At 42.1% G+C, this 24,149-nt stretch overlaps 1 protein-coding gene across 1 annotated transcript in view; it reads left to right on the forward strand.

The window, feature by feature from the left end:
* lamc3 (laminin, gamma 3) overlaps positions 1–24,149 on the forward strand; it is a 134,246-nt gene that overhangs the window by 86,401 nt on the left and 23,696 nt on the right. The window contains 6 exon segments of the mRNA XM_037753305.1: positions 3,124–3,351; positions 17,433–17,621; positions 17,910–18,155; positions 20,156–20,309; positions 20,414–20,556; positions 20,686–20,864. Coding sequence (XP_037609233.1) covers positions 3,124–3,351; positions 17,433–17,621; positions 17,910–18,155; positions 20,156–20,309; positions 20,414–20,556; positions 20,686–20,864 — 1,139 coding nt within the window.

The raw sequence follows: 24,149 nt of genomic DNA on the forward strand, positions 1-24,149 counted from the left end.
TGATTCTTAGTTTCAGGTGATTATACACTAATGAAAACATAGTTATGAATATTATATTCCATTTCTGCTAATAGATCCCCCGATGCATTATTATTGACTTTTTGCTACCATAGGAGCATGGTTGTGTGTGCATCTATGAGAACATTTAGACATTATGGAAGGAAAATACACCTCATGTTGCTGAATGCATGACCATTTCCAAATAATACAAACAAAATGCAAAATGCACAGAAAGATTCCAAAACCTTCACATGTTTATTAATTCAAAATACATTTTTTATCACAAAGTAGCTACAGCTGCACCAAAGATATCTGCTAAAACAATGTCAGTGCTTGTATTCTGGGAATAGTTCAACTGTTCCAAATCTGGCTCAGTAAAAAACAGGACATTTATTCCCAGATGTTAGTAACTAGTTCTCCAAATCCTCCTCTTATTTTTGCCGTGTCCTTCCTCCCTGTCTATCTGATGGTCTGCATTGTAAAGCACAGGCAGGATCTGAGAGGCATTACGGAGGATTAGAGCACCGAGAAGACAGAACAGCTGGCCAAAATCACCAGCTCCCTCACACTTACTTACACCATTTTAATTAGTTGCTCAGCGCAGGCTTTGTGACACACTCTTGTGTAGTTCCGCGTGCACTCGCCCATGCAAAAAGACCGGCACAGAAGTTTGTGCACACAGAAACCAAAGCCCAGTCATGCATATTCCATCAAACTGTTTTCTGTAGCCACCCACCCACATGGACGTGCAAACAAAGTCAAGCACACAGTTTACTGTGCATCTATTGCACATCACAGAGGAGAAACTCTGTTAATGATTTGTGTTAGGTCTCAAACACGGTGTTAGAAGTGCCTTATCGCTGCAGGCTGCGCGGCAAACTTTAATTTCACATTCCCATAAAGCTGTCCTCTCATCTTTCTCCTCTCTCCCTCTCACATTCTCCTTTATTCTTTAAATTTCTCTCCGCACCACACAGAGTCACTTCTAACAGAAGTGTATTATTTTAATGAGAGTATTGTCTTTAGAACATAAAGGCAGGCTTTGACAGCATTCACAGTAAAGGTCTTTCATTTTCACCGCCACAAAAATGTAGTTTTGAACAGAGAGCGTAGCCGTACTGGAAGTTTAGTTTAACACTTTATAATAACCATCATTTATAAATGGAAAATTGGTAGTTAATTAAACTTCGTTATTTTACTGTTACCAAACAAGGAAATGATAATTAATAATGTTTTCTAATTATTAGTAATGCTATTATTCCTGTTATTTTATCATGGGTTTGTGTAATATGAAATCATTTGTTTATGAATTCTATATTGTCTCATAGCTGATAGGAGACGATAACAATTACATTCTGATTACATTAGTAAACTATTTATTAACAGTTTATTGTTTATTATTATTATTATAAGAATTTGTTAATGATGACGAAATGATTTGTAAACCTTTAAAAAAATATTTGTAAATCATCTATAAACATTTCAAAGTTAGATGGAGCAGAAACCGATTATTAACCATCGACAAAGTATTAACTAGTATAATTATTAACTAAATAATGTTTAATAAATAGCATTTATTAACCAGTTAACAAGGTGTTATAATCATCAGTTGCAACTTTATAGTAGCCATCCAAATATTGTTTATAGATGGTTTACAAACCAATTATTAACCAACAAAAAATAAACTGTTATAAAATGTAAAATAATAAACTGTTAAAATAACATGAATTCTAGCATTACTGATAGTAAACATTATTATCGATTTGTTGTTTGTGAACAATAAAATAACTATTAACTAAGTTTAAGTTTAAATTAACTATCAATTTACCATTTATATATGATGGTTATAATTTATATAAAGTATGATAAATGACATAATGTATCTAAAGAGACCTAAGCGGTTATAGTCCACGGGGCTGCACTGATCCACTCCAAAAGTCAAGGGAATTCAAATCTTGACTTGTCTGACGAGGTTTCCAGTAGAAATGATTGATAGAGAGAACTTGAACAGCACGACTTCAAATGAAATGTTTTTAATTAACTGAAATATAGGGTTCAGTGTCTGACTATTGTTTTAATTGCACATTTCCCCCCATTGAATGAGCTAATAGAATTCAGGAGGTGGAGGAGAGTAAAGGGTGGAGGCTAAGGCGAGTCATGGAGAGGGAAGAGGACAGGCTCGCCTACTGATTATCCCTCAGAGGTGCAAATGAACTGGGTTTCATCAGCGCTGAAGGAATGGCGGGATCATGACTTCTTAGAAGTCAAGGTCCATCCTCTCCTCTGGTTCTTCCACTCAGATTGCCCTCATTATGCAGCCACCCATTCACACATGGTTTATTCCTTATCCGACAAAGCTACATAGTCATACGTGCACAGCATATTCTATCTATCCTTCCATCTGGTGTTTCTTCAGTGAGAGCAGACGCAGTGTTGGACCAGGAACAAAAGTAATTTTGTGTTCTGTGCCTGTGGTTTAGAGAGTATAGGGTGAAAAGGATTCGGTTCAGGATGGCCTGCCCCCATCACTATTCATGAGAGGAGAGAGGGATCTTGAAACCCCACAGGAACTGCACGTCTGACATACCTCCACCGAGTCTCCTGTCTCCTTTTCTTCTTGTCTTGCTATGCTGCAGTGATTTATTCATTTGCTATATCAAAGCTTCCCTGGGTGACGAATGTACGTGTGTGGGCGCATGCTTGCGCACGTGTGTGTGCAAGTGAGCATTAAGTGTGGCATTTACGGGCGTGTGGGTGGATGAATCTGTTATTGTGTGTGTGTGTGTGTGTGTGTGTGTGCGTGTTTGTGTGTGTGTGTGTGTGTGTGTGTCAGACTGTAAACTGTAAACACAGGCTAGAACCTGTAATGAGACAGGGAGGGAGGGACAGCCCTGCAACAAATGCTAATAACCTACTGCTTAACGAGATACACACACACGCACACACGCACACGCACACACACACACACACATCTACACATTCCCCTAATTCCAGAGAAAAACAGGTGCCCCAAACACTTCAACAGGCCTCTGAGGAAACAATTATCAGTTTACTATTGACCTTTGTAAGCATCAGTTTTATGACAAAGCGCTCTCCCCGTCTTTTCTCTTCCTTCCTCTCCAGACACATCGCAGCTCGCGGGGGTCACCCTGACCTCAGCTTCCATCTCCTCCGGTCCGGCCGACCCTCCGGCCCCGTGGGTGGAATCTTGTTCCTGTCCCCCGGGTTTTGCAGGCCAGTTTTGTGAGCGTTGCGCTCCGAGATTCACCCGGGAAGACCCTGGCAGAGGGCCCCTCTCAACATGTGTGCCATGCGACTGCCACCAGCATGGGACCTGTCATCCAGAGACAGGTAAGAAGTGAAACATTTACAGTATATTTGGTATGTACACGGCTTTATTGAAATTATAAATCTGTAGGCATGGTGACAGTGACACCTGCACACTGAAAAAGTGAATTCATAAATCAAGTGCAGAAAGTTTTATAAATGATTTAAAGCTGCAGTGGGTAGATATGGAGCAAATATGATTTAAAAAAGCAGTCGCTATATCCTGACCGTAGTGCATGAGACAGGTAATCTGAAAAAAATCATGTGCCTCTGTGTCCTCCGGTGTCACAGACCGCAGAACAACAACCAATCAGAGCTGATCTGGAGTCTGCCGTCCAGCTTCCGTCTATGAGAGCCGGCTGTCAATCACTCATGAACTCTGATCAAATGGTCAAACTAGGCAGCGCTGATCAGATATGAATCAATATTCTGTTACTGTAATGCCTATTTCTCTCCTCAGATGTTCTCAGAATCATCTTGTAGTGTACTGTTTAACTGTAAAATTAGAAAGTTTGTGACCCAGCAGCCATGTTGAGAACAGTTGAGGAAATACCAAGCACCGCTCACCAATAGGAACGCTCTCTCTCTCAAGTCACCTGTGATTGGTCAAAGTCTCCCGTCATGGGCTAGATGTTCTAAAGCCTGAAAACAGAGCCATGAGGAGGTGCAGAAGTCTAGTTTTCTCTCAGAACACTTGAATTACAATATGCTGAAAGGTTATTATGGGATTTTTGCCCAATGATGCCAGAAATATATACTGCCTACTGCCGGCTTAAAGGAGAACTCCACCAGTTTTACCCGCCAATGTCAATTACTGGTTGCAAGGAGTGCTCCACAGCCCGTGAAAACAGCTGTACAATGCTTTCTATGGCTTTGGAGGAGCTTTGTCAGGTTTAAGAAAATAACTCAAGTGATATTACTTTAAGTCCCAGCGAAACGGAAGTTAGAGCATCTTTAGCTTCTGTACTGTGACGTATTCTCCAGGGAAACAGAATATTTGAGTAGTTTACAAGAGGGATATAAAACATATCCTTCAGTTTCGATTGGGACACTAAAAAGAGGGCGGGCTTGAATGAAGCATGATATGGAGCCACAGCACACACACACACACACACGCACACACGCACACACACACACACACACACACACACACACACACACACACACACACACACACACACACACACACACACGCACACACACCTCACCTGTTGCTAAGAGATGCAGATTGATTGGTGGATGTCATGATATTATTGGTTGAAATTGGTTGGTTCTACCTTACGTAAGTGCATGTCATATTTTGTTTTACAGGAAGAAAAGATGATTGGATTTTGATATAAAAAATACAAAGAAATAGATTTTTTTCATTTTTTTTATTTGTTTTGCATATATTGTTAAATAGGTGCACAATATGACCGAGAATGTGATCTAAAAGGGTTCAAAAGGCATTTTTCATTTCATCTCTTTAAGTATATCAGCTTGAAGTTGAGAGTAAAAATACTTAGCAGAAAGACATGCGCTGTGTACAAAATCACTCCTTATTAATTATATCGTGCACTATATTTATTGTCCGCTTCACGTCGGGCTGAACAACGCCCCTTAGCTGTGATATAATCACAACATACCACGGCCAGCCATGAGCTATTGCTTTTATAATAAGGTCATCAAGTATGGCAATATGAAAGTTATAGACATATTCTAATTTAAATATTTGTTTTATTAATAAATAATAATATTCACAATAAAATAGGCCATTCTGCCTACACATATCGACGGGGTTGCAGGAATGGTGGTTGCTATGGAACATACTATTATTTTGTTTACTTTGGTTGCCATTTATTGTGCAACCAGTAGGATGACTGTGATAACTGCTAGGACTGCCTTTTATTGTTAGGTGGAGGTGTGTTGCTTGGCGTGGCGAGGATGTTGCTCCACTTCCTCTGGTTGCCGAGCTTCAGTTGCACTTACAACCAAAATCTCTCTTGTGTCCAGACCTGCATCAGATAGTTTCTGAATGGTGGTGCTGTGGAGGCGGGGGTTAGTGTATTTCTGCTGCGCCCCTACTTGCTTGCATATTCTGGACAACATTGTGGACCCTCCTCTTTTCGTAGAGCTGCATGTTGTTTAGCGGGTGGATTTTTTTCTGGAGATGGACTCTTAGTCCACTCCTCCATAGAAGTTAACCTTCAATGTTTCCATTTTGTAGTGAGTTTTAGCAGCTAACTTTGTATCTGTAACCTACTCTATGTTGGTGGAAGTATTCTAGTACTGTAAGGTCTCACCATTTAGATCCTATAATGTAATGCTCTGCATTTTATTGATGTGAAGATTAGCGTCGTGCGACTCTACACATAAACACGGGAATCTTCCCAATCTCTGCCATCTGTCATATATGACGTGAATGTGGCGTAATGACAGATGGCTGTCAAATTGCCTTAAGTGAAGTGTAGGATCCAACATTGTTGAAGCTTGACCAATATAAGAACTAAAAGTCAGACTATCTCAGACATTATTATTTTGCAATCTGTCTCTTGCAAGTCCCCTAACAATCACATCATTATCTTTAAAGTCGAAGCTTCAAACAGGTTGTAAAGAACTATTTAATCACACTTGTAAGACAGAAGTTTCTTAGTAAGTCAGTGCTCAAAACTATTACCACTATGAGCATTGGCCATGGGAACAAGCTTTGCTCATTGTTAAACAGAATAGTGTGTTGGTGTATTGAAGTATTAAAGAATATTAAAGTGATCCAAGTTGCTAGTTAGGCAACGAAGCCATTCTCTGGAAGCATTCAGCCAGCATTCTATGAGATGAGGGATCATCAGAGGTTGTTGAGACAATATTTTCTGTCACGGTGCCTCTGAGAGAGCAGAGAGAACAGAAAGAGATGCAGGCTGTTCCACTGAAGCATTTTTCTGTGTCTTCCCAGAGCTGACATTCAGTCATCATCGCTTCAAGGGAATGTAACTCAGTACCTCAGGTGTATTGGCAAGCTATCACTCAAACTGAGAACTGGATGGCTCTGCTAATACAGCAATACCCTCATTTCACACAACTAATCTTTATAATAACAGCTAAACTACTGCAGGAGTGTGCATTTAACGCACCTGACGTTTTTATGGGAGATAATAACAGCAGCTGCACTATTCTTTCAGATTCATATCCTAAACGCAACGTCCCGTAAATGACAGAAGTAAAACAGCAGCTGTTGGGTGTGTAAACAAGTCAACCTCTATGCACTTATTGAAATGTGTTTACTATGTGCACTCTGAGTCTTTTCAACACTATCTCACTCTCACAGCTTTAAGTCTCTCCGTCTCACCAAGAACAGACAACTCTCCCATCCAAGGTCTCACCCTCCATCTTTTATCTTTCCTCAATCTCTCTCTTCCTCTCTATCTCTCCCCCCTACCCTCAGACTTAAAGTATCAGAGATCTGACCTAGTTAGGAGATGCCTGAAGCTTTGGCTGCGAGTGTGTGTTATGTTTGTGTGTGTTTGTATGAGTGTGTGTGCGTCTGAGGTCCGGAAGCAAGTCTGGTATCACTGCCTGCCTGCCTCCCCCTAATTAGACTTGTTAGCCGCCTCTTGGCTAATGATGTCTAATTTGCTTGCAGATTTCCTGTGTCTCTTATGTCTCTTCTCAATCTGGATGTCTCTCTCTCTCTCTCACACACACACACGCTTGTTCTCTGCCTCTACTTGTTCCCCAGACTCCCTAGTCAGCCTCTTGCTGGCTTCCTTCTTCCTCTCAGCTAGGATTGCACCTGCTCTCCCCAGTCACCTTGACGTTGTTTTTAGCGTCCTTGACTCCCTTCTGTGCAGACTCCTCTCAAGTTTCCACTCCCTGTACATCTTCCCGTCGTTCATAGACATATTTCCTTTTGTATTAATACAGTATCCAACATCCCGTTCTTTCATTTGCTGTGTGATTTGGAAGTAATGTAGAACAAGATTTAGTGCCAACAATAACTTACAACCTGAATCCGAGAGCAGATGTGAGAGGAAGAAAATGAAGATCCTGTTTATTTTCCTGTTCTTTAAAAAGATTGAAAGTGTCAGAAGATAGGAGTGAGTTTTCAGGGCGGTCTGAACACAATTGTGTTTGTGTTCTGAGTAGTTGGAAGGAATCCTCCATTATGTATTAATGAACCTGTTTAACTGTTTCACATGAAAGCAGGTTACACTCAGCAGGTTGAGCTTAGCGGCATTTAGCATCTTGACAAGTCCCCACAGACTGGGGAAGATTTTTTATACATACACGCTTTTCAGTATGCTTTGAAAATATTGTTAAATATGGAACACGATGTGTCCTCTGAGTCATGGATCAAAAATCCCCTGTGTGTTGTGTCCTTTGGTATGAAGCTCTTGGGCTGAATAGCATTAGCTGACTATCAGGAAAGGGAGCTAGTTAAAATTAGCCTGTCTTTTTCCAAAGATGATGATGGCATGTCATCTTCTGACAGCCGCCTGGCTTGTCTTCAATAGAAAAAGGAGGCAAACAAACAGCAGACGCTCTCCATAAATCTGTAAGTTCAGGTCAAGCGGAACTATCAAAGTAAGTCGATTAGAGACACCCTGTTCATCATTTGTCACCAGGAGGGCGGACCAACCTGCTGTTTCTCCTATCAGAATCTTAATTGCTGTATAATTACCTAACGACTTGTATCATCATGCAGGGTGTGCCCACAGACAGAATTGGGATGGAGTTTATTCACTGGCTGCCGAGGGAAGCTGCAGCCAATGGTGCTTCATAATCATGATTTATTAACACTCTCTGAGTCGTGTCGGTTCTATTTGCCGTAGCGCAACACAACAGATTGGAAATGTTAATATTTGCGGTGGAACGGGCAAATTGCGATTTCTGTCGAGCACTTGTGCTGCGGGGCTGATGAAGTCAAACATATGTCCTTCAGATACCAAAAGAAACGTGTGTGTAGTGCATGTGTTCCACAGTTTTGGACATACCTTGATTTCAGTGTACCGCTGGCCTGGACATGCTTCTGTATAGTATATACACTGTATTAATTGCATACACACCATCCATAAAATCGGGTCGAGGCCATGATTTATAAGCTGGAGGGTTAAGGAAGGAGAGAGATGATTGTAATGCATAGATAAAATGGAGACACTCAATTTTCTCCGCAGCTCACACTGCAGGGGAACGCTCATTAATCACCTAAACAAATGAAACACATGATGCTCTCGACGCTGTCTAGTCTCTGCTGGGTACTGAGCATTAGGGTGCCGTATTAGAGCTCCTCTGTTAGCCCTGCTTCCTAATAGACCTGTGTTAATCCTCCATTGCGAACCACACTTATACTTACATTTTCAAAGAACAAGTGTCATCTGAAGATGTATTCCGTGTCTGAAGAAAAATTACTATTATGAGCCTAAACTAAATACTGCTAAATAATTAGGCAAATTAAGTCAAATTACCAGTCACAAGGAGTACTGCTAACCTGTGAAAACAACTGTATCATGTCTTGTGTGGATCTAGAGGCACCTTTCTGAGACATTTACTCAAACTCGAGAGAGGACATTTTTAAAAGATAGTTTGTGTTAAAACTGGAGGCTTGGAGTTTGAAAGATGTGTGTATTTATCAAGCTGGGAGGTTTGATGAAAAGATGCTATCTGTTTGTATTATGATCGAGTGTTTCTTGGAGCTAATAGTCGAGATATCTCAACTGCTTTGCAGCCATGTGGCTTCAGGGTATGAAGGGCTTTAAGGGCCAAAACTAAATATATAAATACATAACATAATGTTTGAATAAATGAAGGAATGAATAATTATGTAATTTAAGGTTTAATTGTCACCATAAATAAATAAACCCCAAATTTAATGAGACATTAAATACATAAATGTTCAATTCATTTGTGTATTTATTCATTTATATAATTACACATTTATCTATTAATTTATTCATTTGTATTTTCATTTATTATTCAAAAAATCTCAGAAGTGATTTAATGATGAAAAAGCTTATGAGAATTGTAAAAAAAATATATATATATAAATAAATGAAAAAAGTTGCTTTCCTTCCAGGCCTATCTAGTTCATAGCGCCGGTTAGCATCATAGCTAGGCCAACGTTAGCATTTAGCAGATGCCTGGAACGCCTGGAAGGTATCGCCCATCAGAGGCAGAGGAGGGGCGGGACTTCCTGCAAGGCATACGGTCTGTAATACTGCTCATACACCAATCAGAGGCTTTAACCCGCCCCCTGACCTCTGATGGATGAAGTTAACTGATTGATTTATTTGCTGCAACATTTATATATTTAATGTCTCATTGTGATTTATTTATTTATTTATAATGAAAATTAAGCATTAAATGACATGTATTTATTCTTTCATTTACTTAAGCATTTAATTATATATTTAGTTATTAGTTTAACTGCATACTAGTATATAGTTTAATTATATAATAAGTTATTATATTTATATATATATATATTGTTTCTGCCTTTAAAATCCTCCAGTCTGTCCACCGGTCGGTCCACCACTTTGGTCCAGACTGATTATCTCAACAACCATTGGATGGATTGCCATGGAATTTGGTACAGACATTCATGTCCCCACAACTAAACTTTTGACTGCACACCATTAAATCAAAATGTAAATTTATCCAGTATACTTGACATTTGATATTCCTATAAGCCTCAGATGTACTTTGTGTTTAGTGCTAATTAGCAAATCTTAGATCAAATCCTGAATAATACTGAAAGGTCTCACCATTTAGATCCTTAGTCTCATCTGTCTGGATGCCTTTCCCCATTGTCCTCATCCATATGCAGCTTGCTACACAAATACAATATAATTAACATACAAAACACAATACTAGGCTGATTTGGCACACTGCAATTTGTTTTGTTCAAAACCCCACACACAATCAGTGAGCCAAACCGAGGGGATCATGTGGTTAATTTCCTCTTCTCCTTATCAATGACACACATTATTAATGTGTTATTAAAGGTTTCATGTGGACTGATGTGGGTCTAAATGATCTTTATTTGTATCTCTGTACATCCAACGCTGTACATCCACAGACAGACTGCTGTGGGATCACGTGTTCACCACTTACATTTGGATCTTGCGGCTATTAAGAAGGCCAGCTATAGTTAGCTGCATACTGCTGACCACAAGTACCTGGATGCAGCATGTGCATCTGCTCTATAAACCCCAGAATAAATAAGGTCTCTCTGTTCCTTGTTCTGTTTCATAACAGCATATGCTTGTTTCTCACTATGACATTTGTGCAGGGCCAAATTTTGGAATAATGCACAGTGGTTTTGCATAGCTAAATGTCACGCCCACTGCAGTCTGGTGGAGGAGGTCGGGAAACAGAAGCCTTTTATTTTTTTCTTGGTCTGTGAAGGGGAACGGACCACCAGGGGCTCCTGCAGCGAAATACATTGAAGTGGTCCTAATAAAGGCCATCACCTAGAGTGCCTGTCTCATTGCATCAATTAGGATCCAGATGAAGAAATGACCAAATATGCTGCTCATTGCAGTACTCATTAGAATGCAAGGTTAAAAAGGAGGATACTGTGAGTCAGAGTTTACCAACAAAGGGCTGCTTTAGAACGAGAGCGAGGAAGCCAGGGCATGCATTTCCCAAATGCCTGCTTAAATGCCATCTTCAGCTCTCTAAGGTCATTAGTTAGAAAAATCTATGGGAGAAAGTTGAGGCAGACAAAGTGATAGAGATTGAAGCCGGCTCTAGCAATGGCTTATTCTGCTCCCTAATCTCTCTGGTGGGCTGCATTTGTTGCAGGCTAAGCCCTGAGATGCCTGGCCTGTATCAGCGGGATGGGATATGAGGGGAAAAGGAAGTGAGAAAGAGCAAGAAAGACAGATGTAGCCAGTTAGAATGAATCTTACCATGTAATTTCTCCTGCTGATCCTATTCAGCACGCTTTACTTATCTCCTCGCAACCAGCGCATTTATTTTACACCAAAATAAACAGAAAGATAAACAATGTGCACACTCTGTCTGCCTGCCTTGGTTTCCAGTCACACTGTCAGAGATCGCTGATTTGAAAAGGTTTCAACCTTTCCCTTGATGAAATTAGTTTAGACAGGAGAAACTTAGCACAACCAACCTGGTGCATCACCAAAATGAATGAAAAGGAAGTTTTCCTCTGCCTAAAAACAGCAGATATGAAAAGAAAACCTCTAGAAAATAACAGAGACAGCTGCAAAAAGCATAGAACTCTTCCACGTTGTTGGGCTGTGATACAAAATTAAAATAGAAAGAAATAGAATGGCACTAGGGGAGCGCAGACCAAGCTGCTCGAGTACGGTGAAAACAGAACCTCCTTCCTCAGCCTTCGGCCTTAGAGGAGGTAATTGGAGAGATGTGATGCAATTAAATGACCAGTGTGTAACAATTAGGGGGATCTATTGGCAGAAATGGAATATAATATTAATAAGTATGTTTTTTTTATTGTATAATCACCTGCAAATAAGACTAGTTGTGTTTTTGTTGCCTTAGAATGAGCCGTTTATATCTACATGGGAAGCTGTTCCTCTTCACAGAGTCCACCATGTTTCTACAGTAGCCCAGAACTGACAAACCAAACACTGTTAACTTTCCCTGCTCGGGCCGGAGTCGATAACATTACTCGCTCCTGTCGCCGCCGCTTGCTCTCTCTTGCTTCACCACTCACTTCCACACACACTAAGCACTCTACTCTTACAACTGGCTCTAGAGAGGAAGGCCATTTGCGTTTTAACGTCGGCTATCGTAGATAGCGCAAGATCCTACACACAGGGACATTCACTCAATTTAGTTTTGCACTTCCTCATAATCTGTGTGCAAGACCCTAACGAAACTCTGCGAGGCTGTGCTTAGGCACCTGCTAAACATCAGCATGTGTTATGCTATGTTCACACTACGAGAGACAAAAGCAACGAAAAGGCAGAACATGGCCAGCTACATTGTTGCAGAGTCGCTGTCGAAGTGTTCCTCAAGCGCTCATTGACATAGTTATGTCATTAAATAGCACAGGGAACTTGCTAACGGCATTTTGTTTTAGATAGAACAGAATCGGGAGAAACAAAAACGTATTATTGGTTGATGCTTCACCGTGTCATTGGAGCCCTGAAGAAAGGTGAGGCCTGCTCAACTTTGATTAGTAGCGTGTCACACCAGTCATGCAGCGTCAAGTGTTAGGCATCAGTTTCTAGCTTTATGTCACCGGCTTCCATTGAAAATGACTTGTAGCCTATTGCTGTGTCGCTCGTAGTGTGTACACAGCATTAGCATGCTAACATTTGCACACCTGAGGCAGACTGGAATGTCACTAATTTGCTGGTATTTTGTCATAAACTATAACATTGGAAACATTTAAATATTGACCTAATGATGGGCATCACTAAAGTCGATTTCATTTTGTGGGTATTCAAAATTGTCTGTACCAAATTTCATAACAATCCATGGCATTAGAGGAAAGGTCATGGGATCACCAAAGTCATAAAGATGCATCATCTGGGGACAGTTTTTGCCCATCCATCCAGTAGATATTGAGATATTTCACAGGTGGCAATAGATGATAAGTCAGGGCATCACCAAAGGATTCATCATCTGGGCACCATGCATGTCTGTAGAAAAATCCATGGCTTCATCCTACTACTAGATGTTGAGATATTCCAGTCTGGACCAGAGTGGTGGACCAACAGAGAGGGCAACATTACCATCTGCTAGCATGCAAGAGAAAGCCAGAGAAAGTCTTGTTGTCAAATCAGCTGAATAAAAGTGAAATATATTCAAACATTGACATTTGATTGAAGTAAAATATACAGTAAATCGTTTATCCAGCTCCTCTGTAACAACTTGGTGACCCAGAGCGAGACAACATGAGCTACAACCACTGCTGTTAGACTTCCCATCCCTGATACCCTAGGGCCTTGGACATAACAATTTGGCTGACAGCCGCTATACACAAAACAGGAATTGATGCATTTATTTTCTACAGTCACAGTGTGACAAAACATATATCCCCTGTCATCCGTATTGTGCCCATTATGTATGGGGGTGGACAGAATATACAACCCCTCCTCCTTTCCTTCAAAATCCTCCCTCCCTCCTCTGCAGCAGTCCACCCATTCAGACCCACTGACGAGCCACATCTGCAGCAGCAGGCGCTGGCTGTATATCTGTGTTAAATTAGAGAGCAGCATCCCCATCAAGCAGTCCCGCAGCAGATTTAGCCCAACTTCTACCCTCGAGGCCTCGGAGCTGCAGACAGACTTTTCTCTCTCTGTCTCTCTCTTTCTGTTTTCTTTCCTTCCCTCCTTCATTAAAACAGGGAGTTCACATGCATTAGTAAATACATCTCCTTGGCCCGAAGCTTTTTAATGTTCCACTGGGCTAAGTAGACAAGCCTCCTGGAAGATACGGAGGTATTGAAAGGCTCATGTTTTGACGTCATATCCATGTTGTGCTTATGTAAAGAAGCAGAAAAAACAATCTTATGTTCTTGTTTTTCCATCACTGTGGAGCAAAAGCAAAGAGTAGCCCAAACCGTCACATAACTCACTCCATATGTTGCTTTGAACTCATGTGACTTTGTTTTCCTTGTATGTCTGGGCTCACACATCACCAAAGACCCCACACATTGGCCTCCTCCTTCAGAGAGACCTCCCAAGATGGCGCAGAGTGACATGCAACGATCTTTAGAGACTCAATTTGGTCAGTAAATAAATGAGATTTTCGGGGGGCAAGAGTGTAATAACAGAAGAGAGGCACACTCTTATCTTCTCCTAAACAAAGACATACTTATTTAAAATCCATTGCTCTTTGGATTTTCTTTCCCACTTTGCTATCTCCATCTGGTGTTAAAGCTATTACAAGCCACTGCAAACAATGATACCCACTATCTTTGGAAGAGCTACTCACTGCACTTTTGTTTGAGAGGAACACTGAATGACGCACGAGTATAAACACACTCAATGAGGGAAATGTGGAAAAAGGTTGATGGCAAAGCTGGCAGTCTTTCATTCATTCTGTAGTGCCTGTCGTGCCTCTGCGGCTACAATACAGTGATGTATTCCAATATATTCCTATCCTCCACAAGTGGCTTCCTTAATGAAGTGCATTAGTCCTGGATGTGTGTGTTTGTCTGTAGAGAGTACAATGAGGAGCCGAGTGGAGAGCTGAGGTACAGGTAGAATGAGCACTGGTAGAAAGGAGCTCTTTGGAGTGTAATGTGTATACGATGGAGGGCTCTTCTTAGAAAAAGAAAAAAAAACACCTCCAGACTGCTTGTTTCCCATACAGAAATATTGCTTTGCCATCACAGAACAGACAGGCAGAGCTCAGGCGGAGAGAGCGTAGCGCTGAAGTGCAGTGCTCCATAGCTGAAAGGGGAGGAGTACAAGAGGGCGAGAGCAGAATAGCGAGATTGTGTGGATTTGTCAAAGGATCCAAAGTGTGCGGCGCCACGGGGAGCCTCACACAAATCCCACATCATTACGGCTGAATGAACGGCCATTGATTCATTGATAAAAACGATTCTGCAGGGATGTTATGAAGTAATAATGATTAGCATGACGATGAGGAATATCATGTGAAGCGCGAGTCTGCCGATTCAGCGACGGTTTGTGATGCATGCCGTTAGCTTTTCCGGGGAGCCGATGGAATGATAATAGTGTCGCGGAGGCCCTCGGTGGCTCTACTGCCTCATATCACGCTCAGTCATCTTCACACTCAGTAAAGTCAGCACATTTCTGCTGCCATTAAATTTACTATGGCTCATTGGGGATTGACACTGCAGCCCATCAGTGTCATTGTAATGCCTTGTGAAATTCAAGAAAGATTCACTTCTTTATGCTAGGAACAATCATTACTAAATACTCTGTTTAAATGACTGGCATTACATGCTTGGAAGTCATGTATTATTCACCTCACCTTGCCGAGGAACTAATGATTTTCACCCAGAAGTTTACACTTCATTGGGCAACAGGATAATTGTTCCCCCTAATGGCAGTGTGATCAATTTAGCTTTGCAGCCGTTATTCTATCTCATATACTTGACTTCCAGGTCTGAAGTTAACAGGGCTTTATTTAGTGAAGGCAGACATCGGTTGCAGTGACCCCATAACTAGCAGCAGGAATTTCTTTACTCCCATATTCAGTGGTGTGAGCTGATTTAAAAATGCACAGCTCCTCACTGAATCCCACCGTAGGCTACGAGGGAGTGATGGGAAATTTTAATGAGGACTCTGTAAAACCGCATGCCCGCGGATTATTTGCTTTGCATCGAGATCTTATTGGCGTTCTCCAGGGAATCAGCGCAATTATTGTTATCAACCCGTGCCGAAGTCATTTCACAAACTTTGAAATTTTAAAAATGATTCAAATGATTGTAAATTCTCTGATATACGGGCACCCAGTGAATACTAAAAGCCAAACATCATGCAGTGCAGCAGGAATGCTAAATATATTCTTGCGGCAAAAAATGATTTTGTTACATTTTAAAGTGTATTAAAATGTAATGAATGTCTGCTCATTGTGATCTGGTGATAAATTAAACTTCATCTTAGCAGATTTTTCTTTGTGGTTTACCAAGAATGTTAACACTTATTACTTTGCGGTCCTCCGTAAGCTTTAGTCAGTCAGTTATTAAATTAGAATGCCACATTGTATTATGTCACATTTTCACTGTTTCATTTCAGAAGTTACTGTTGCACAAAATCATCAACACAGAGTAGGTTCTGAGGGTGTATGTAGGTCCGATCAGCTCAGTCTGTGACGTTAGAGCCGCTGAACTGCAGCAGGAGACAGGCTTGTTTTAAAGCAGCAGTAGGTAGGAGTGGAGCAGATGGGAATTGATTTATTTATTTATTTCAAGTTTCAAGTTTATTTGTCATATGAATTTAAAAGTACAGTGTACAGTGAAATGCAATGAAATGCAATGCAATGCATTTTACCCTGGCTCTCTCTCAGCCCTTAAAATCTATATTATTTATTATTATTATTACAAAAGTTTTTGACCTGTCGAGATTAGTTGAGGAAATACCAAGCACCGCCCACCAGCTGGGTCATAAACTTTCTCATTTTACAGCTAAACCGTGCACTACAAGATGTTTCTGAAGACATCTGAGGAGAGAAATAGGCATTACAGTAACAGAATATTGATTCATATTTGATCAGCACTGACTTGTTTGACCGTTTGATCGGAGTTTGCGAGTGATTGACAGCTGCCTCCGTTGAATGAGCAGCCAATAGGAACGTTCTCTCTGTCTCTGAAATGACCTGTGATTGGCCAAAGTCTTTCGTCACTGTCTAGATGTTCTAAAGCCTGAAAACAGAGCCATGAGGAGGAGCAGAAGTCTAGTTTTCTCTCGGAACACTTGAATTACAATATGCTGAAAGGTTGTTTTGGAATTTTTGCCCAATGATGCCAAAAATATACTGCCTACTGTAGCTTTAATCCTTTTGCTATTTTATAGTCATACAGTCCCGTCAGACATTATATCAGTTTCTTCACTACTGTGGATGTTTTCTCTGGTTATCACGTTACATCATTCAGCTCTGTCTGTACCTTACTGTATTTGAAATATGGCTTAATGAGGGCTGAAAATCTGCTAAATAAACTGAGGAGAATTAATCAGAGATTTGATGTGTGTACGTGTGTATCCACACATGTTGCACATGAACAATTACTTTAAAGTGGTTTAAAGCCGCAAGTTGTTTTTGTAAGGCTTTCGAAACAACAGTTTGTTTTTAAGGACATCATAGAATTGGTAATCTCTCCCACTTGGTGGGGGAATTGCTTTACTTCTTGAAGGTCTTTCGGACTGCATTTGGCTCTTATATTTCCCAAAGCAATTACAGTCGGGAGGAATTTAGTTGTCTTCCGCTCTCCATGGTCGGCTGTGGGGAATGTTTTTCTACTGGGTTGTGCTGTGGAGTGGAGTATTTGTATGGACTGGCTGCAGTCATAGTCAGAGACACAGCGCACTCTGCTGGCGATGGAGAGAACATCACCCTCTGTGGTCTATTTGTCTCAAACCCAAAGTATGAAAAACAATGACGCATATAAGCAGGTGTGTGTAGTAGGAGTGTGTGATTGTTACCCTCCTCCCTCTCTGTTTCAGGTGTGTGTGAGTGCTCAGACTTCACCACTGGGGTGACCTGTGAGCACTGCCTGGATGGTTACTATGGCAACGCTTTGATTGGCACGGCTGGTGATTGTCAGCATTGCCCTTGCCCGGACCGTACCAGCTGTGCCGAAATTGCGGAGACAGGACAGGTGGTCTGTACAAACTGCCCTGCAGGACGGACAGGTGAGATGAACCACCAACAATGTAAAAACATTTTTCTGGCACCATGCAGTAAATAATGGGCTTTATGTCAAGAACAAAGTGATGAGAACGTTTCCACCAGACAGCTTGATACTGTGACTTTAAAGCAGCTCGTTTGCAGGAAACCTGTGATTCACACACATCTGATATCAGCTTTTAAATTTAATTATAACAGAGTATGAGGTTACATGGCGATGACCTCCAACAGTGTTCAAGCTCAGTCATCCATCTAATTCCTGCCCACCCCCTTTCACCTTTCCACCTGTGTAGGGATGCGCTGTCAGATGTGTGAAGATGGTTACCATGGTGACCCCCTGGGACAATCGGGTGCAGCTCGACCGTGTGTGAGGTGTGACTGCAATGGCAACGTGGACTTCAACGCGGTGGGAATATGTGACCACATCAACGGGCGATGTCTGAAATGCCTGAGACACACAGAGGGCGACCAGTGCCAACGCTGCCAGCGGGGTTTCTACGGCGATGCCCTGAGCCAGACAGCTGGCCAGAAGTGCAAGCGTGAGTAACTGAGAAGGGACTCCGTTGGAACATTGGCCAATTAATTCATTATTGATTGAGACAGATGGGGAAGAGAGAGATTTTATTTCTGTTTTCAATGTTAAAGTCCCCCTCCACTCAAAGAAAATGTGCTTACTGGTACTTCACCTGGATGTTTGACCTTCACTGTGCAGAATGATGGATGTGCAGGGCTCCACACCAGAATGCTGTTTTCACATTCATCTGAAGGGGAGAAAGTTTCTCTGTGCTCACCTTAAAGGATAGTTCAGGTGTTTTGAAGTGGGGTTGTTTGAGGTACTCATCCATAGTAGGTGTATTACCTACAGGAGAATGACGCTCAGCACGCCCCCAGTTTGGAGAAACAGACAGGAGTTACCGGCACGGGAGTAAATCACTGTACTACTGACGGCAAGATAAAGCGGTGAAAATATTCTAAATATAGCGTACACTTAAACTGACATTGATTTTTTTAAGTGAGCCTTTCTTTTAGGTGGGTAAATTATGTTTTGCTGCTGGCCCCGCCCACAACAGTACATTGCTTTTCTTTCATGCAGTAACTCCTATCTGTTTCTCCAAACTGGGGGCATTCTGACCGTCATCTACTGTAGGTAATACACTGACTATGGAGAAGTAGTTCATACAACCCCCTTTCAAAACACCCTAACCATCCCTTTAAACCTGAGTTTAAGATGTGTCGACTTTGTGACATCACAACTAGTTTGGAATCCAGTCATTTACCAGTGTGCAACTTACATGTGTGATAGAAACCTGAAGCCACCAGTGCACTAATATAAATATAAATAGTTTGAAGTTCCGAAGCTTCATTCGTAACATTTACGTTTGTCTATTCATTCTGTTTAAATACTGTATTTCTGCACAGCTGCAGATAAAGATCAGGCTACACTAATATTATTAGTATTATACTATTGTAATGTAGAATTAGATTCCAGTGGTGGCTGCGTAGGATTGTTTCCGTGTGATCCAAACATTTCCAATAACTCCTGAGCGTTGTAACGCCCAAATGTCAAATTTATTGAAAAAATATGTTTTTATGTTATGAAATATTCTGCTTCAATACATATTTCTTGGCATTTAGCTTTTCAAAAACAACATTTTCACTGTGGTCGAAACTCTGTTTGCTCTCCCACTTGCTGCACACACAAAGTGAGGTTCCCTCTTGCATTAACAAGGCGGTCTCGCAGCAATCTAACAGCACCATAAATTACATTTATATAATCACAATAACAAAAAATCTATCTGTGGTGACGTCCTACAATATGACGACAAAAAAAATTTCATTCAGTACTGATATTCATAGATTAAGATTTTACAATGAGGAATAAGTAGTAAATGTAATTTAAAGAATTTTCAAAGTAGTGACTGAACTATTATGGAAAAAATCATTATCTTGATTGAGTCCTCAATCATGACATGTCATTAATATGCCTTCTAGGATTCAGATTGTTCTGTTCACCACATGATACGCAGAGTCAGGTAATAGTCAAATAGACAAATTAGAGACTACCTGGCCTTGGTTTTAGCTTTAAAAGAGCACAGAAAATGATGCATTCACATGGACATGACTAATCAATTCAGGAGTTCAAATTCGGTATAGGAGACTCGTAGACTCTCCTTGACATTATTCTGTACAGAAGTTTGACCCGGGGCATACATGAAGAACTGAATAAAGGAAATCAGAGGATGAACACATCACAGCTATTACTCTTTGGGTCTCTGTCAGCTTTATTTCAATGTTCCATTCAATTAGACCTTTTTTTTAATTCTCCCGACCTCAGGACTCTCTTTATCTTTCTCACTCACAGCCGTTTGTTCACACCATTTTCAGCTTTTCCTTTCATGACTGAGTGGTGCTATCTGTCATTTTCTTCCATTTTTTCCCTCAAGCACTCTGGAATCAAGTCAAGAACACGTTATCACCATTGCCAAAATTTGAGCAGTTAACAGTGTAATATTTTCTCTGCTTTATTTGTTTCCTCCAGCGTGCAGCTGCAATCCTGGCGGAACCTCTGGGCACGTGAATGAATGCCACCCTCTGACAGGAAATTGCCAGTGCCTCGGTCATGTGACCAGACGGGACTGCAGTTATTGTGAAGTTGGCTTCTTCAACCTCCAACCAGGTGTAGGATGTGAGAGGTATGGAGATCACCTGTGAACTTTCAGGTGGATTTGTTGAATAAACATAATAACTGAGATTACGAGCTGAATCTATTATTAAGATATTCTCCTGCCTTCTTTAGGTGCAAGTGCAATCCAATTGGCTCATCGTCCATCGCGTGCCATCCAATAACAGGGCAGTGTGTGTGTCGTGCAGGAGTGGAGGGGAGGCTGTGTGATTCTTGCCGTGTGGGCTTCTTTGGATTCTCGTCACGAGGTTGCAGAGGTACAGAACTTCACTATGTGCCATCCTCTAATCTTCTAATCCAGATCACACATGAAGGCATTTCTCACTCTTCAAATGTTTCCCTCTGCCTCTTCTGGTCCCATCCTTCTGTCCTCTGTCCTCTCCCAGCCTGTAACTGTGACCCAATGGGCTCCATTTCCATGCAGTGTCACAGTAACGGTACCTGCCACTGTCGCCAGGGCTTCGTGGGTTACAAGTGTGACAAATGTGAGTTGAACTATTTCAACAGCAGAGCCACACACCAGTGTGAGGAATGCCCAGTTTGCTATGGCCTCATCAAGAAACAGGTGAGTTTATGGTTCTTTGTGATTATTTGTTGTATACATATCGTGGCTTTAAACCTGCAATTAGTGTTTTTTTGTGGCACCGGCCAGCAGAAACAAGCTGTGAGCACAACATTATTATCAATATAGCATTTAAATTGATGCAGCAATCTTGTCACCAAACTACTGCTCATTTACTCATCCAGGCGGTACTTCTGTTACTCAGCTCAGTTTCGTCAAAGGTGTCTTTAAACAACTTCACAGCCTCCACACCTGCACATCACATCTTCTGTAAGTACTATTTTAACTAGAGACCATCATGCGATGGAATCATCACACCAGCCGCGACGCCAAACCGGGCCAGGGGTGTAAAGTGTGTGGGGGGGGGGCAATGGTCCCTTCCCCACTTCCTACGCCCCTACTTTCAGCACCTTTGCTCGGACCACACCTATATTCCAACTCTGCCTTCGTTTTGATCTCAGTACACACCTGTAAAGCTTTGTGACTGTAACTTGCACGGTTGTGACGCTGTGGCAGTCACAAAATCTGTCCACAGAAATACACCGATCAGCCATGACATTCAGACCACTGACAGGTGAAGTGAATAACATGGATTATCTGGTTACCATGGCACCTGGCAGTGGGGGGGATATATTAGACAGCAAGTGAACATTTTGAACTTTGAACTTAGTGTTGGAAGCAGAAAAAATGGGCCAGCGAAGGATGTGAGCGACTTTGACAAGGGCCAGATAATGCTGGCTAGACGACTGGGTCAGAGCATCTCCAGAACTGCAGCTCTTGTGGGATGTTCTCGGTCTGCAGTGGTCAGGACCTACCTAAAGTGGTCCAAGGAAGGAGAACCGGTGAACCGGTGAACCGGCAACAGGGTCAGACCCGAGGCTCATTGGTGCACGTGGGGAGCGAAGGCTGGCCCGTGTTGTCCAATCCAATAGAAGAGCTACTGGAGCTCAAACTGCTGAAAATGTTAATGTTGGTTCTGATAGAAAGGTGTCAGAACACACAGTGCATCAGTTTGTTGCATAGCTGCAGACCGGTCAGGGAGCCCGTGCTGACCCGTGTATACCGCCAAAAGCGCCTACAATGGGCACGTGAGCATCAGAACTGGACCACAGAGCAATGGAAGAAGGTGGCCCGGTCTGATGAATCACATTTTCTTTTACATCATGTGGATGGCAACGAGTTGGAGGTGTTGACTCGGCCTCCAGATTCTCCAGATCTCAATCCAATGGAGCATCTGTGGGATGTGCTGGAGAAACAAGCCAGATCCACAGAGGCCCCACCTCGCAACTTACAGGACTTAAAGGATCTGCTACTGACGGCTTGGTGCCAGATACCACAGCAGACCTTCAGCGGTCTAGTGGAGTCCACGCCTCCACGGGTCAGACCTTCAGAGGTCTAGTGGAGGCCACGCCTCCACAGGTCAGACCTTCAGAGGTCTAGTGGAGGCCATGCCTCAACGGGTCAGGGGGGGACCTACTCAATATTAGGCAGCTGGTCATAATGTTCTGGCTGATCGGTGTATAAACACCTGGCAAAGTACTCAAACCACTTCTGTGGTAGTTCCCACTACAGCAGGTGTCTCCAGGACCACAGTCTGCCATGATGATTCACACACAGACTCACAAGGTGAAAGCAATACCAGCATCGCTGGTAAAAGGGAGAAATTTTGTTTTAACAAGTCCGTGGTTTGGAGCTTTTTACTGCAGCGTCGGCCATCTTAATGTTAGCCCCGGTGACTGACCACAGCAGCACTCTAACAGTCCCTAGCGTACAGCCAGGTTTTTAAGATTGTTTTTGTCGAAAATAGCACCAAAAACAGCATTATGAGTGTGGTGAGAGTGGACCAAAACTGTAAACCAAAACAATAAGCTGAAAGATCCACCTGTCCAGGGTGTACCCCACCTTCGCCCAATGTCAGCTGGGATCGGCTCCAGCACCCCCCACTCCTCCTCCAAGCGACCTCTTTCTCATACAAGTAGACACGTGATCTGCTGTTAATATAAATTGGAAAAACAAAGTTTGGAAACTTGTGTTTGGTGGATTATTTCTCTGTTGTTACAATGCTAATGGTCATTGTATTTTACATCGTTGGAAAGCCTGTTTATTTACCTTCACAATGATGTCCCACTTGTAAGGATCATGCATTTGTGGGATGAGCAGCACAGCTGATTATGTGGGTAGCGCCCAAGAAAAATTTGCCAAAATGCTCCGTCAATGGTAAACAGTGTATTCTCCTGTTGGTACTGACTCTTGTTTTGAGTTGTTTGGTGGATTGGATGATTGAACTCTCTATCAGTAACAAGGAACAAACAAGACATATTGGCTATTTTACACTTTATTCATTTAATACACCGTCAGGAGCCTCAGTAGCGGTGGAAGATCCATACGCAGCCACAACAGCCTGGCACCTCCTCCTCATGCTGGTCACCAACCTGGTCACGCGTTGCTGTGGGATGGCATTCCATTCCTCAACCAGGATTGGTTGCAGGTCAGCCAGCGTGGTTGTGTTGGTCACTCTAACACGTACAGCACGCCCAACCTGATCCCACATGTTGAATTGGGTTGAGGTGTGGACTCTTGGCAGGCCGTTCCATTCTCTCTACTCCCACATTGTGGAGGTAGTCTGTGATAACCCTGGCTCTGTGGGGGTGAGCGTTGTTTCTTGGAGGATGAAGTTAGGTGCCAGATTGTGGAGATATGGGATCGCCACTGGCTGCAGAATCTCATCCCGATATCTCACTGCATTGAGATGACCTTCAATGATGACAAGCCTTGTTTTGCCAGTGAGGGAGATGCCGCCCCACACCATGACACTGCCTCCACCAAAAGCTGTTACTCCATCGGTGCAACAATCAGCATAGCGTTCTCCACGTCGTCTCCATACTTTGACCTGCTGTCCAACTTTGGCAGACAGAACCTGGACTCATCATTGAACATGACATTCCCCCACATGTTCAGGTTCCATTGTCTGTGTTGTCGACACTAGCACAAACGGGCCTGACGGTGAAGGGCAGTCATTGCAGGCTTCCTGGTAGCCTTATGACAATACACTGTTTAGAGCATTTTGGCAAATTTTTCTTGGGCGCTACCCACATAATCAGCTGTGCTGCTCATCGCACAAATGCATGATCCTTACAAGTTGGACATCATTGCGAAGGTAAATAAACAGGCTTTCCAACGATGTAAAATACAATGCCAATTAGCATTGTAACAACAGAGAAATAATCAACCAAACACAAGTTTCCGAACTTTGTTTTTCCAGTTTATATAGCTGTTTAAAGATGTAAG

The sequence above is a fragment of the Sebastes umbrosus genome, chromosome 19 (assembly GCF_015220745.1).
Source record: "Sebastes umbrosus isolate fSebUmb1 chromosome 19, fSebUmb1.pri, whole genome shotgun sequence".
NCBI classification, from domain to species: Eukaryota; Metazoa; Chordata; class Actinopteri; order Perciformes; family Sebastidae; genus Sebastes; species Sebastes umbrosus.